General features: G+C 44.6%; 1 protein-coding gene across 4 annotated transcripts in view; it reads right to left on the bottom strand.

The window, feature by feature from the left end:
• POLA1 (DNA polymerase alpha 1, catalytic subunit) overlaps positions 1-15985 on the bottom strand; it is an 874681-nt gene that overhangs the window by 437676 nt on the left and 421020 nt on the right. For all 4 annotated transcript variants that reach the window (XM_033948024.1, XM_033948022.1, XM_033948023.1 and 1 more), the window contains exons 27-28: positions 14234-14266; positions 13070-13162 (exon numbers count right to left, since the gene is read on the bottom strand). In XM_033948024.1, coding sequence (XP_033803915.1) covers positions 13070-13162; positions 14234-14266 — 126 coding nt within the window. The remainder of the gene's footprint in view (positions 1-13069; positions 13163-14233; positions 14267-15985) is intronic.

The raw sequence follows: 15985 nt of genomic DNA, 5'->3' as shown, positions 1-15985 counted from the left end.
TTTTCTATCTGATAACCATTTCCTAATCCACAACTGAACTTTTCCACCTATCCCATGACTCCCTATCCTAATTTTCTCAGGAGCCTCTCATGAAGAACTTTATCAAAAACTTTCTGAAAATCTAGATCAGGGCTGCCCAAGTCCGGTCCTCAAGATCTACTGGCAGGCCAGGTTTTCAGGATATCCACAATGAATCTGTATGAGAGAGATTTGCATACCAAGAAGGCAGTGAAGGCAAATCTCTCTCATGCATATTCATTGTGGATATGCTGAAAACCTGGCCTTCCAGTAGATCTCGAGGACCGGACTTGGGCAGCCCTGATCTAGATACACTACATCAACCAGCTTATCTTTATCTACATGTTTATTCATACCTTCAAAGAAGCCAAGCCAATTGGTGAAGCAAGATCACCTTCGACTGAACCCATGGTGACTCTCATTAAATCATGTTTGCCTACATGTTCCACAATTTTATTTTTTATAATTATTTTCACCATTTTGCCCGGCACTGAAATCAGGCTTACTGGTCTGTAATTTCCCAGATCTCCCTGGAACCCTTTTTAAAAATCGACGCAACATTAGCTACCCTCCAATCTTCAGGTACTACAGACGATTTTAGTGACAAGTTACAGAGCACTAACAGCAGGTCAGCAATTTCAGTCCACTGGAATAGAATACAAAGCAGGAGGGGTATGGGGAGCTTCCCCACAGACATCATAAAATTCTGTTATGCTCCGCAATTTAGAAAAACAATTTGAACAATGATCAACAGGAATTTAAAACACAGCAGCAACAGCGAACCAACCTGTTGTGTGCAACAAGCACTAACATGAAAGGAACCAGAGGCTGAGGAATACACTTACTTATACAGGATTTCTTTACATTTAAGTCATCTGGCTGACAGGAGAACAACTTCAGGCCTGGAATCTAGAAAGATTATCCAGGTAAGAACCTAATTTTTCATTCTGTTATATCTACTCAGGAGTCTATATGCTAGGTGATGTACCAAAGCAACGGCTGACGTCTAGGGTGGGACAGAAGAGCCTACCCACAAGACCGAGGACCCAAAAGCAGCATCCTCTCGAGCTGCCATATCTACTATATAAAATCTTATGAAGGTATGCAGAGTAGACTAAGTAGCTGCTCTACAAATCTCTGTGGGAGGAACTGCCTGAGACTCCACCAATGAAGATGCAACCCTTATGAGCGAGTGCACCTTGATAGAAACAGGTGGCTGTTTACCACAGGTGATATATGCTGGCAAAATGGCCAAGTGAGTCCATCTGGTTATAGAGGCCTTGGATGCCAGTCTGCTGCACCTGGACTGGCTGGAACACAAACAGATGGTTGGAAAGACAAAAGCTATGGGTCCTTTCCAAGTAGTTAAGTAAAACTTCACACATCCAGTTTCCTCAATGTCATATCCTGCTTGGCTGAGCATGTAGTTTGAAAAACAGGCAGACAAATCTCTTGGTTGACATGAAAATCAGATACAACTTTCCAAAGAAAGGCGGAAACAGTCTGAAGAGCTAATCCCACCTCCATGATTCTGAGAAAGGGCACTCTACAGGAGAAAGCTTGCAATTCCAATATATGTTTCACTGAAACTATCACTATCGGGAACACTGCCTAAAAAGGATGTATGTTTGAGTGGTTCATATGGAGCTTTAGTGAGGCTCTTTTGAACGGTTAAGATTCCATGACGGGAAAGGATGGCTTAGTGGAGATCTCAACTAGTCACATCTGGATGAGCCGTTAGCAAAATCTTATCACTTTGTGCCTGAAAGCATGAAAGGCCAACCACCTGCACCTTGAGCAACTGTAAGGTCTTTTTTCCAGCCCAGCCTATAGGAAAACAAAGATAACCAGAATGGGAGCTTGGAGCAGCTCCACCTGGTCACTTTCACACCACTGTTGAATAGCCTTCAAACCTTTGGCATAGACCACCATAGTAGAAGGCTTCATAACCTGGAGCTGAGTGGCAATAACCACACCTGAATATTCTTGTGAACTAAGGTTGTATGCTCAAGAGACATGCAGTAATACCAAAGTGCTGTGGATTTTCAATGTGGACTGGCTCCTGATTGAGGAGTCTGTGATGAAGATGGAGCTTGAAGCTCTTGTCCTGCTGAAGACGTACATGGTCAGTGAGGCCAGTCTGGGGCCACTGAGATCACGAGTCCTGGATGAGTCATGATCTTGTGGATGACCTGGCCCACCATGGGCCAAGGTGGGAAGACATAAAGAAGTCCTTATCTGGGCCAGGGCTGAACCACTGCGTCCAACCCTAAAGCTTCCTTGTTCTTCCCTTTGACTGAAGTGCTTCACTTCAGAGAATCACCTCTGCCATAACAAACAGGTGCCTAACCCCCCCCCCTCCCCGATTCTCTAACTGGTGCCGGTTAGAGAATTATGCCTTAGCTATCAGCTGATTGCGGTAAGGGAATCTTCAGCCGGCAGGACTCCCCATAGCCGCACTTCAGAGATATCTGCCGGCTCAGCTGATCGGGGGGGGAAAAATACTCCTGCTGTGATCAGCTGAGCTGGCTGCAGCAGAAGCCCCCCCTGACAAGTGCCCCGAAATCAGCAGGAGGGATGCCCCTCTCTCCTACCACCAGTCCCCCTCTTAGGCTATGCCCACTGCATCCCAGGATGCACCAGGAAGGAGGTCTAACTGCACCCTCAGGGAATTGAGGGCAAGACTTTTCTGTAATACTTCTTACAAAAAGAAAAGAAAGCTCTGCAAGACCTCTCACTATGCCCTGGTGAAACCATGGTCCTCATACCAGTGCTCAAAGGGTGGCCAGACTTCAACATAGTTCAAGAAGATTAAAGGTCTTCTAGCCTTAAGAAGAACTACTATCAAGGAAATGTAGCCCTAAAGCCTCCAATAGATCTCTCAAAGGCAAAGCCCTAAGCCAGAAAAGATCTGGACCTGGAAGGATGATTAGACCGTGACGTAGGAATCCCAATCCTCTGGGAAAACAAAAGAGAAGCTCCCTTAGAAGCTTGATCATATTAATATACCAGAGTCATTGTAGCCTATTTAGTTCTACCAGGATTATCAGCAAAAGCTGTTTTTCAATCCTGAGGACCATCCAAATGAACAGTGGCCATGGTGGCAACATGAAAAAGAGACTCCTGGCAGGGCCACGACTGAATCAATGTGTCAAGTTCTACTGAACATTTTATCTTGCCACTATGAGGTTTAATAAAAGCCAACTCAGCAATCTACTAATAGCTAGAATGTTTCTGGGGATAGCTCTAACTTCCCTGGGTTTGACATCTAGTGTCTGAGAAAATCTGCCTGTATTTTGTCCACCCTAGCAATATATACTACACAGAGGGCCAAACAGATGAGATTCCATCCAAATACAGAGCTCCACATTATCCAAGACTGCACCATTCCTTGTATTACTGGAATATTCAAATTTTTCTGTCTCCATCTTCTGTTAGTAGTGGGGGAGGAGGGCACAACTCACTAGAGTGGACTGGTCTAGCAGGATGATTAGGAAGAAGCTTTTTCTTTTAAATCCTACAGATATTCTTGGAACAAATATCAAATATCTACTTTAATTCAATGTTTTCAAAATGTTCTTTTTGTGAGATTTTGAATTTTCCATCAAATGACTCAAAGATGAGCTTGGTACTTCTGTTGGGTTAAAATAAAAAACTGAATTTTAAGTATGTCTGCTCCCACTTCACATATAGTGAAATATATAGAGATTACCCACAGCAGCACATGTGTTTTACAAAAAAGCCTCTGAATTTCCCAGACATTTTCTAAAATAAGTTGGGAATTCTGAATGTCTCAAGATTGGGTGTTCCATTTTCAAACTCGACACATAGGCCCGGATTCTCTATACTGTGCCGATATCAGCGGCTGCCTAAAGAGTGGCTACCAATCGCATGTCAATCACTCAACAGCGCAGTATACAGAATCGCGCTTCTGGGATAGATAGGCACAGGAAATGTAGGCCAGGGTTTTTTCAGGTCTACATTTCAGTGCCTCTATAGGTACTTTAGGCTGCCGAACACCACTTCCAGCATTAACCACGCTTACAGTGGCATTAGACAGCCTAAAGCACCTACAGTACCAATTCTTTAGGCGCCAGTAGGCGCTTTAACTTTTAACAGTTTTTGCCTTTTTAAACAATTTAGGTGCCTGGTGTTTGTAGAATTTCCCCCACTGTATATTTTGTATACTTGATATCTTAACACTCATATGGAAACTATCTTTCATATCTTAACACAGAAAAAAGTAAAAAGAGATTCTTACCTTGCTAATATCTTTTCTAATAGATAAGCATGTCATTCTGGACAGACGGGTAATCTCCCCATGCTCGTAAGCCATGCAGAAGGAATCCATTCCAGCTTTATAACACTTCCTCCTTCACCAGAGAGTTCTGCTGCCCCCTTCAGTTTGTACCAAAGCAGGTGATAACCCTATATAGAAACGCATGTGAAGGAGTGGTACAGGGAAACTCTCCGAATTATAACTCTGTTCTGCTCTCAAATATAACAAGCATGTTAAATATTGCCATAGACCAATTGAAACATTGAAATAATCCTATCAAACAGAAATATTCATGGAGCTCAAACATTACCCCAACGTGTTCTAGCAATAAATATTCTTCATACCCTTAAAGTCTGACTGACATTCAAATTTCAGTCTAGACTCAAACTCTATTGAGACAAGTAGGCAGGCACAGGAGATGACTGAATGTGCAGAGCTCCAGAATGACACACCTATCTACTAGAAAAGATAATATCAAGGTAAGAACTTAATCTCTTTTTCTAGGGCAATAAGTGTGCATTCTGGATGGATGGATGGAACGTGAATCCAAGAGCAGTCCTAGAAATTTAAGGTGGGATCTCTGTGCCGGCTCGTAGGACTGAGAACCCAGAGGCGGAGCCCTCCCTTGCTGTTCCATCTACTCTGTAAAACTTGGAGAATGTATATAGAGTCAACCAAATCTCTTCAGGAGAAACCTCGCTTCTATTGGAATGTGCCTTCGCAGACACTGATGACTGCTTTCTACAGGTAATATAAGCTGACTAAATGGATCTGCGGATCCATCTGGAAATCATGGGCCTTGGATGCCGGTGTGCCGCATCTTGTCTGACTGGTGAGAAGAAAAAGATGGTCAGACGGCCTAAACTCACTAGTAACCTCAAAATATCATAGGAGGACTCTTTTCACATCCAACTTTTTCAGAATCCGGTCCTTCTTAGATCCTATGGACTGGAACGTCGACAATCTAACCTCGATTGACATGAAAAACCAAAACAACGTTCAGCAAAAAAGGACAGAACAGTGCACATAGAAACTCTGGCCTCTATGATCTTGAGGAACAGCTCTCTGCAGGAAAGAGCCTGTAGCTCTGAGACTCTTCTCGCAGAGGTAATGGCCATGCAAAAAACCGTCTTCAGTGTAAGATCCATTAAGGACGCTTCATTCCACAGCTGGCATGGAATCTGACTGAGGCCTTGCAAAACCACGTCAAAGTTCCATGATGGGAACTTGTGTTTCACTGGGGACCTGATTCGCAGTGCCCCCTTTAGGAACATAGCAATGTCCAGATGAGATACCAAGGAAACTTTGTGCTCTTGAGCCCTGAAACAAGAGAATCCCTCTTGAGGGATGCCAATGTAAGATCATTGTCAAGGCCAGCCTGGAGGAAAATTAACACCAACTAAATCAGAGCAGAGAATGGCTCCACTTTCTCCTTAATGCACAGTGCTGGAAAGTTTCCCATGCCTTAGCATAAGCAGAGACCATTGTAGGCTTTTTGGCTCTGAGAAGGGTAGCAATCACCACCTCTAAGTATCCATTGCGCTTTAATGCCTTGCACTCAAAGAGCCATGCTGTAAGAGTAAAATGATCTGGATCTTCTATGACCACTGGCTCCTGAGAAAGAAGGTCTGGCTGTACTGGCAGTCTGAGACCTGTGCGCCCCTCTGAAGACACACTAGACCCGCATACCATGGTCTGCATGGTCAATCTGGTGCCACAAGAATGACTTTTTCCAGATGGTCTGCAATTTTGTGGAGTATCCGCTCTATTATGGGCCACAGAGGAAACATGTACAAGAGCTCTCTTTTCAGCTAAGGCTGGCCATAGCATCCAGACCTATGTTTCAGGGCTCAAAACGACTAAAGAAGAGGTCCTGCCTTTTTGTTTCTTGCTGTCATCATCAGATCGAACATTGAGCAACCCCAGCAATGAACCATGGCTTGGAATGCTGTAGCAAACAGCATCCATTCTCCCAGATACAATGTCTGTCGGCTGAGAAATTCAGCCTGGACATTGTCCACTCCCATTACATGCGCTGCTGAAAGAGCCTGAAGATGACACACTGCCCACAGGAACAGAGAGCAGGCCTTCAGATTCAGCTGCACACTCCCAACAAATGTGTTATCTGCGTGACTCTGGAACATGGTCTTCTGCCATGTTGAAGAAGATGCCCAGGTATTTCAGGGATTGGGATGGAACCAGTTGGCTCTTTTGGAAATTCACTATCCAAACAACTGCTTGTCCTCCATTCTGAGAATGATGGGGCTCTGCTCAGACAGTTGTCCACGCGGCATCTGCAATCCTGACCTGCGTAGATGAGCAGTTACCACCACCATCAGCTTGTAGAATGTGCAATGTGCTGTCGCCAGTCCAAAGGGAACCAAAACCTAGAAATGGCTCATCAGGTTATATGCTGGAAATGAAGATAGAAAGCTGACAGGATTGACGGTCAGTCTAGAGGAGGTGTGTAGGCAGATTGATAGGCTTAAGAGTGATAAATCCCCCGGACCAGATGGCATCCATCCGAGGGTCATCAAGGAACTGAAAGGGACCATAGCTGAACTGCTTCAACTAATAGCCAATCTGTCGATCAAATCGGGAAATATTCCGGAAGACTGGAAGGTGGTGAATGTTACATCGATCTTCAAGAAAGGTTCGAGGGGAGATCCAGGAAACTACAGACCGGTGAGTCTGACCTTGGTACCGGGAAAGATGGTAGAGGCGCTGATAAAAAAAAACCCGTATCATTGATCACCTTGATGGACATGGGCTGATGAGGACCAGTCAGCACAATTTTAGCAAAGGCAGATCGTGTTTGACGAACTTGCTGCATTTCTTTGAGGGAGTCAACAGGCAGATAGACAAAGGCGACCCGGTCGACATTGTATATCTGGATTTTCAGAAGGTGTTTGACAAGGTTCCACATGGACTACTTCGGAAAATTGCGAGCCATGAAATCGAGGAGTAAAAATTGGCTGGAGCATAGGAAACAGAGAGTGGGTGTAAATGGACAATACTCGGACTGGAGAAGCGTCACCAGTAGGGTGCCGCAGGGCTTGGTGCTTACACCTGTGCTCTTCAAGAAGCGTGGGATGAACACAGAGGATCTAGAATCAGAAAATAATATTAAATACTGAACTAAGGCCAGTACTGGGCAGACTTGCACGGTCTGTGTCTGTGTATGGCCGTTTGGTAGGGGATGGGCTGGGGAGGGCTTCAGTGGCTGGGAGGGTGTAGATGGGCTGGAGTAGGTTTTAACAGAGATTTTGGCAGTTGGAACCCAAGCACCGTACCAGGTAGAGCTTTGGATTCTTGCCCAGAAATAGCTAAGAAAAAAATTTAAAAATTTAAATTGAATCAGGTTGAGCAGACTGGATGGACCATTCGGGTCTTTATCTGATGTATCTACTATGTTACACCTTTATAAACGATCTGGACATTGGTACGATGAGTGAGGTGATTAAATTTGTGGACGATACAAAGTTATTCAGAGTAGTGAAGACACAGGGGGATTGCGAAGATCTGCAACTTGACAATCAGGCTCGAGGAATGGACATCGACATGGCAGATGAGGTTTAACGTGGATAAGTGTAAAGTGATGCATGTAGATCAGTGTTTTTCAACCGCTGTTCCGCGGCACACTAGTGTGCCGCGAGATGTTGCCTGGTGTGCCGTACGGTCAGGGCCGCCATCAGGGCAGTACCACCAGTCCTGCATTTAGGGGCCCGGAGCTGACAGGGGGCCCGGGCTCCCCCAGGGTCCTAGGCCACAGTCTAGGGAGAGGGGCGGTCCGCCCGACGTGGACAGGAGAGAGCTGGACGGGGGACCCGCGGAGTTCAATACATCTCGAGCCGCGAGGCTCGTCTTCTGTTCCTGCCTGCCCTGCAACTAACATATAGCCAATCGCAAGCGTTCCCCGATGTCAGCGCTGACGTCGGAGGGAGGGCTTAAGCAAAGCCTGCCCTCCGACGTCAGCGCTGACGTCGGAGAATACTTCCGTTCGGCTATTTGTGCGCGGCAGGGCAGGCAGGAAGCAGAAGACAAGCCTCGCGGCTTGAGCTTCGTTTTGCTGAGAAAGTTGCAAAGATGGGCTGGGAGGCAAATACGGAACACAAAAGGAGGGAGGGAGTGCGTTTTGGACACAAGGCATGAACTTGGGATAGAGGAAGGGAGGGAAAGAGATGCTGAGGTGGGGGAGGGAATGGGTTTTTGGACACAGAAGGCATGGACTTGGGAGAGAGGAAGGGAGGGAAAGAGATGCTGAGGTGGGGGAGGGAATGCGTTTTTGGACACAGAAGAAATGGACTTGGGAGAGAGGAAGGGAGGGAAAGAGATGCTGAGGTGGGGGAGGGAATGAGTGTTTGGACACAGAAGGCATGGACTTTGGAGAGAGGAAGGGAGGGAAAGAGATGGTTGTGTACACGGGGAATAGAAGAAAGGAGAATTTTTGGTCATAGGGAGGGAGTGAGGTACAGATAGTGGCATACCAGGGTGGGGGGGGCGGTCTGCCCCACCCCGGGTTTACATCCCAAGGGGGTGCACAGCTGGCCACCCTCCAGTGTTGTCCCTAGGCCGGCAAACTGCGGCTCTTTAGCCACTTGAGTGCCACCGCCGCCATCGGGAACAGGCCAGCGCCAAGTTCTCCCTGCTTTTCCCTGTGGCGCCGGCCAACTCTCGCCACTCGCGTCAATTCTGACGTCGGAGAGGACGTTCTGGGCCAGCCAATCGCTGCCTGGCTGGCCTAGAACGTCCTCTCCGACGTTAGAATTGATGACGGGTGGCGAGAGTTGGTCGGCCCCGCGGGGAAGAGAAGCAGGGAGAACTTGGCGCCGGCCTGTTTCCGATGGCGGCGGTGGCACTCAAGTGAATTACTTTATATATAGTCAATATAGGCACAGAGTTAAATTTTTTAACATTTTCTAATGGTGGTGTGCCTTGTGATTTTTTTCATGAAACAAGTGTGCCTTTGCCCAAAAAAGGTTGAAAAACACTGATGTAGATAACAAAAATCTCATGAACGAATATAGGATGTCCGGGGCGGTACTTGGAGAGGCCTCCCAGGAAAGAGACTTGGGAGTTCTGATCGACAAGTCGATGAAGCTGTCCACGCAATGTGCGGCGGCGAAAAGGGCAAACAGAATGCTAGGAATGATAAAGAAGGGGATCACGAACAGATTGGAGAAGGTTATCATGCCACTGTATTGGGCTATGGTGCGCCCTCACCTGGAGTACTGCGTCCAGTACTGGTTGCCGTACATGAAGAAGGACACGGTTCTACTCAAAAGGGTCCAGAGAAGAGCGACTAAGATTGTTAAGGGGCTGGAGGAGTTGCCGTACAGCGAAAGATTAGAGAAACTGGGCCTCTTCTCCCTCAAACAGAGGAGATTGAGAGGGGACATGATTGAAACATTCAAGGCACTGAAGGGAATAGACTTGGTAGATAAGGATAGGTTGTTCACCCTGTCCAAGGTAGGGAGAACGATAGGGCACTTTCTAAAATTGAAAGATGATAGATTCTGTACGAACATAAGGAAGTTCTCCTTTACCAAGAGAGTGGTAGAAAGCTGGAACGCTCTTCCAGAGTCTGTCATAGGGGAGAACACCCTCCAAAGTTAGACAAGTTCTTGATGAACCAGAACGTACGCAGGTAGGGCTAATCTGTTAGGGCGCTGGCTTTTGACCAGAGGGCCGCCGCGTGAGCGGACTGCTGGGCACGATGGACCACTGGTCTGACCCAGAGGACTCCATCCTGGCCAGTTTTTGAGACAAAATGAGGTGATTTGAAGGTTCTCAAGAACTTTTTTTTAAAAATGAATCAATCAGGAAATCCAAGATGGATAATGCAGCAGCATTTTAGCACCAAAACATCTTAACTAAAACTAGAAGAAAAAAAAAAAGGAACCCTAAGGAAAGAGGCAGAAACCTAAAAAAAAAAGAAAGAGCTTTTAAAGAAGTGTTCTTCAACCTTTTTACACCCATGGACCGACAGAAATAAAATAATTATTTTGTTAACCTGCAAACTACTAATACTGAAATTTAAAAAAACCATTTCCGCCCCGTCTTCGCGAGCTCAGTCCCCGCAAACCATCTGATCCCATCTGCACAAGCCTCAATTATGAGTTTATATTGAACGTATTTTATTAAAGTATAAAAAGAAACAATATTCTGTAGTCACACATGACAGGAATAGTGTTAGGGGAGTGCCCCCTGGTCCGAGATAGCCCAAAGCCAGCTAGAAGCTAAAGAAGCACTGCCTGGGCTTTGCAGTCCCCAGTTATGTCTCTAGCAGGATATATATTTCAAATCAGATATATTCTAATGACAAAATAGAAATAAAATTATTTTTTCTACCTTTTGTTGTCTCTGGTTTCTGCTTTCATATTCTTTTCACTCTTTTACTTCCAGCATCTGCCCTGTCTCTTCAATCCAGCATCTGCCCATTCCAGCCACTGTCTGCCCTCTCCCCCTTCCATATGTATCTGACTTCTTTCTATGCCCCTCTCCCCTTTCCATCCAGCCTGTGCCTCCTCTCTCTTTTTTACATCATTCATTCCAGCTTCACTGCTTTCTTCATTTTTCTCTCTCCTACACCAGATCTAGCATCTTTATCCCTCTCATTTCTCTGCTGACCTCCTTTCCAGCATCAATCTCTCTCCCCTTTCCCTCATCTGATCTCTCCATTCCACCCTGAACCCCTTCCCCTCCTGTAATCTCCCTGCCAGCTGTTTCCTTCCTTTTTTCCTTCTACCTTCCCTCCTCCCCCTATCCAACAGTAACTCTCTTCCCATCCCTACTACAGACTACTGCACTGGCTGCCAATCGAGGCACGAATAATATTCAAGTTCTCTTGCATATGCTTCAAGCTAGTTTGGGGACTAGCTCCTACATACTTGCTATCTCACTTCATACTATACAGCCCAAAAAGATAAACCAGAAACTGCAAGCTATTTGCATACCCAAGCATCACCGGCTGTAAATACAAAACATTTCTGGATAGAACTTTTAGGTACCAAGCAAATAAACAACAACACTGGTTTCGACAACTACATTAATGGAGCTAGACTGATCTACGACACTTTTAGAAAAGTCATAAAAACTGCCTTATTTGACAGATATATCACCTAAACAGTAATTACACCAAACACATGTTCCATTGCTTCTTCCATAATATGTCCCCTCTGAAATTCTTAACAAACTGTACATTGTAATTCGCTGCATTTCTTTTAAGTTCTACTTACTATAATTTCACTGACTTTTTTACATATTGTAACTTGCTGATTGTCCAGCTCTCTTCAATGTAAACCACCTAGAAGTCGCAAGATTATGGCGGTATAGAAGAATAAAGTTATTATTATTATTCCCTTTTCCCCTTCCAGCAGCATTTCTCCTTCTACCTCCCTCCAGGTCCTGTAGCAGCTCTCCCTTTATCCAGCAGCTTCCAAGCCTCCAACAGTGGCTTCCTCCCCTTCCAGCAGCTCTCAGTACTTGCAGGAGCAATTTACTTAGGCAGCCTTGGGTCCGTTGCCACCTCTGAGGAAAGAAGCAGTTGCCAGTGAATCACTGTCCTGGCAAGTACGAGAGCTGCTGGGAGGGGAGACAGACACTGTCAAAGGCTCCCCAGGATCTTGCTCCCGCGCACACTGTCCATCTCCCTTCCACCTGCACCTGTACCTGCAGTTCTCTCCCTTCCACCTGCACCTTTCCCATGGCCCTATTCAGCGACTCGGCAGGGGCAGCGATCAAGACAGGCTGCCAACGTCGGGACCTTCCCTCTCTGAGTCCCGCCTATTTTGTTTAAACTTCCTGTTTCCGCATAGGCGAGACTTACAGAGAGAAGGACCCAACATCGGCAGCCTGTCTTGATCGCCCGAGGCTGGGTGGAACAGCAGCCTTCCGCCAACACCACTGCAGTTGGCAGGAAATTTAACCATTGACTCGATCTTTCCAGCCCTGCATGGACTGGCATGAATTTTTTTGCGGACCGGCAATTGAAGAACAGTGTTTAACCCCCCCACCCCCCCTGATTTTCCTCATAGGCTGCAGCCTGCCTCAGCTCTTAAAGAAGCTGGATCTGGAAGAAGAAATCACTGACTCAGTGTAACTGTTCTTCCAATGCTGAAATCTTCAGCCTTCTAGTCATACCAAAGTCTGACTGATCCTCTATCCCCTGTGAATTTGTGCACATGAAAGGGGGGGGGGGAGAAAAATACAGCTGGTGACCTGAAGAGCCGTGCTGAGCCCGCTACAGATGCCTGACTTCCTGCACTCAAGCCCCTGTGACCCAGTGGGCAAGCAAAGCAATGCAGAGGAACGGTCTCTGAGCTCTACAAAGTTTCTGCAGGCTGGCCTACAGGTACCACAGAGGGATTGGCTTGTCAAATGAAGACCTCAGTCTGTTTCTCCTCCATGCAGGCAGAGCTGGACCCTCGAAGTAGGGAGGTCTGAGCACCAAAGGCTGCCAAAAACCGCAAAAAAAAAAAAAAAAATCCCTGAAAAAGACTGAAAAAATAAAGAAATCTAAAGAGCAATTCAGAAAGACCTTTCAGCTCACAGGCAAAAGGAAAAACTGAAGGGGGCAGCAGAGTCCTCTGATGAATGAGGAGGTATTGAAAAGCTTGAATGGATTCCTTCTGCATGGCTTACATGGGAAGATTACCTGTCTATCCAGAAATGGCACATCTTTTGCACTAAAATATGTAATTATACTTGAGGCCTCCAACTAATACAAAACATGCATATAAACCATTAAAAATATTCCTCTGAAATGCTGACCTTATTGCCCAGCTTGAAGACTTCTTCTAGGTTGGTACTATTGGTGTTTATCATAATAGAATCTGTATCTCCATATATGACTTCCAGGTTCATCTGATAAATTAAAAAATAAAGCATGTTAACCTGCAAGTATACCTTGAAACAGAACATCTCTCTATAGTTATCAAAAAATAGAAATCTGTGCAATAATTAAAAGATGCCTCTTAATGATATGACTGTCTGGTTTATTCTTCACAGATCTGCTGGTCACTGAAAGGATAAAGCCCATGGCATCATCCTGTGAAATTGTACCAATGATGAAAACTAGAGAAAGCCTAGCAACATGCCTTTAATTTCTAACCTTAGCTTTGCAAACCCTTGTAAATTCCTAGCAGAAAGAAATGGAATGCTTGACTGCTCTCAGGACATTCCTTCACTATTAAAAGTAGGAGTCTAAACACTGACAAACAAGAAGAAAAACTTTGATTGTATTAAACTGTTGCCATGTCTACCGGCAATTTCCACATTCAAGTGTACAAAAGCACATTAAAATTAACACTCAATTTGCTGCTTCATTTCGGATCCCAGCATGCTCCACCCAGGATGTCTGCCCCCTGGAGATGTACTCCCATTGGGCATCACTCTACCAAAACCGGAGAAAGAGAAAAAAAACAACCCTAGAAAAAGGAGAGCTTAACAACTGTGGGTGAATTTAAACTTTGTTCAAAATCCTTTGTACAAAGTAGAATTACAAACAAAACTAGTTTTTAAGTCTGTGTTATACCGAGGAGGTGACAGGGTTAACCTAAAATGAGCAAGTGTAGATACAAAGCTTTCAATAGTATCAAACACTGAAATGATTCAGCAGAAGATGAAGGGAGCCAGAAAAACAATCATAATAAACACAACACTGTAGCTCACACAATATCGCAGAGCTGTGAGAAAACTCTAATTAACACTGTTGCTAATTTGCTGCAAACACTCACATAGAGGCTTCATGCAGCGCTACATCATATCTGTATTGGAAAAAAGCATAAAGCTATAATCCATTAAGGTAGGATTACACTGGTGAGCCCAGCATCCTTGGAGACCTGTTTTGCAGTTTGTTTGGGTTACAATTTCAGAGCATAAAAAAAGTTTTTTAAAAAAGTGCTATTATGGATGCTAAAAACACTCACTGTTTACCTTTTGCACCATGTCCTTGGTATGCATCAGTATCTATAATGGAGTAAACAAGAAGAGAAGATTAATAGCACATCTTGTTGAAAATAAAATACCAGTATATACCCTTTCCCTTACAAACGCACACCAATTCGGAACATAATTGTTTGGAACCAGATGTCCTTTTTGGGGATGCCATACCAGCACAATCCCTAAGGGCAACACCTATCGACCAGACTAAGGGTGTACACACAGGTTCTAGGTCCGTCGCGGTCTATGGTCCAGGGAGATTAGTGCTACAAAGTCTGGATTAGAAGTGAGAGGAAAAACAATCCAGCATTGCTGCAAATGAGGAGTAAAGGAAAATTTCTAAACAAAACATTCAGTACTCAATACTGCTACATAACAATAATTTTCATCACAAACCACAGTCTAAGAACTGAATTTGCAGAACCAAAGATAGAGAAAATATTCAAACAATATATTCTCACTAAAATAGCTGAATCAACAGGATTTTCAACCTGCTGTAGGCACGCATTACTGTTTACCACAGCCCAGGTTTTTCAAGATATCCCTAATGAATATGCATGAGTAAGTAGCAGGCATGCAAATTTCTCTCACACATATTCATTAAGGACAGGTTTAAGAACCACTGAATTAATTTTTTGAGAAACAATGTACAAATTAGGAATATTAAAACTATTACTACAGTAGAATCTCAATTATTAATAATAATAATAACTTTATTCTTCTATACCGCCACAATCTTACGACTTCTAGGTGGTTTACAATCAAGAGAGCTGGACGTTCAGCAAGTTACAATATGCAGATAGTCAGAGGAAATACAGAATGCAGAAATTTTAAGAAAGCAAAAATATAGATATACAGTTTGCTGAGCGAGAATATAAGATATACAGTTTGCTAAGAAATTTCTGAGAGGACCTGTTAGGAAAAGGTCACGCATTTTAAAAAATACAGCGTAAATTACAATATGATAATAATAACAGTTTATATATATCACAGTGCCGAGAAGTTCTATGCGGACTTAAGAGGGGAGAGAGGGAATGGGTAAGAGGTCAGGAGGATCTTTATTGAGGAGAGAGAGAAGAGCAGGTCAGTTGTCTAGGTATTTCAGGAACAGGTATGTTTTTAGGCGCTTCCTAAATTCCTCATAAGTATTGGGTGAAAGCAATTGATCTAGGTCTTTACCCCATAAGGCTGCTTGGTGTGAGAGAAGGTGTTCATGGTGTTTTTTCAGTTTGCAACCTCTAACTGGAGGGGAAACGAAGTTTGAATGTGTGCTTCTCTTGCATCTGTTATCTGGCACCCACAGGGATTGTTGGATACCGGATAAAGCACAGTTAACTTACTGTAAACAAGTGTTATCCGGAGACAGCAGGTAGATATTCTCACATGTGGGATGACATCATCCACGGAGCCCGGTACGGACAGTGTTAAAAGTGAGCCGTCACTTAAAGTTTTAAGAAACTTCGCCACTGCCCACACCACACATGCTTTCCCGCCGACACCAGCTCACAGTACCTCAGTTCCATAAGCAAGCTAAGAAGTCAACCAGGGGAGGTGGGAGCGATGTGAGAATATCTGCCTGCTGTCTCCAGATAACACCTTTTATGGTAAGTAACTGTGCTTTATCCTAGGACAAGCAGGCAGCATATTATCTCGTGTGGGACTCCCTACTTTACTGAAATGGGATGAAGGGAGAGTTGGTCATTAAGAAGAAAATTAATTCTGTAATACTGCTTGGCCAAAACGACC

The sequence above is a fragment of the Geotrypetes seraphini genome, chromosome 6, assembly GCF_902459505.1.
Source record: "Geotrypetes seraphini chromosome 6, aGeoSer1.1, whole genome shotgun sequence".
Lineage (NCBI taxonomy): Eukaryota > Metazoa > Chordata > Amphibia > Gymnophiona > Dermophiidae > Geotrypetes > Geotrypetes seraphini.
The sequence above is the reverse complement of the archived record's forward strand: the minus strand, read 5'-3'. Positions and strand labels throughout refer to the sequence as shown.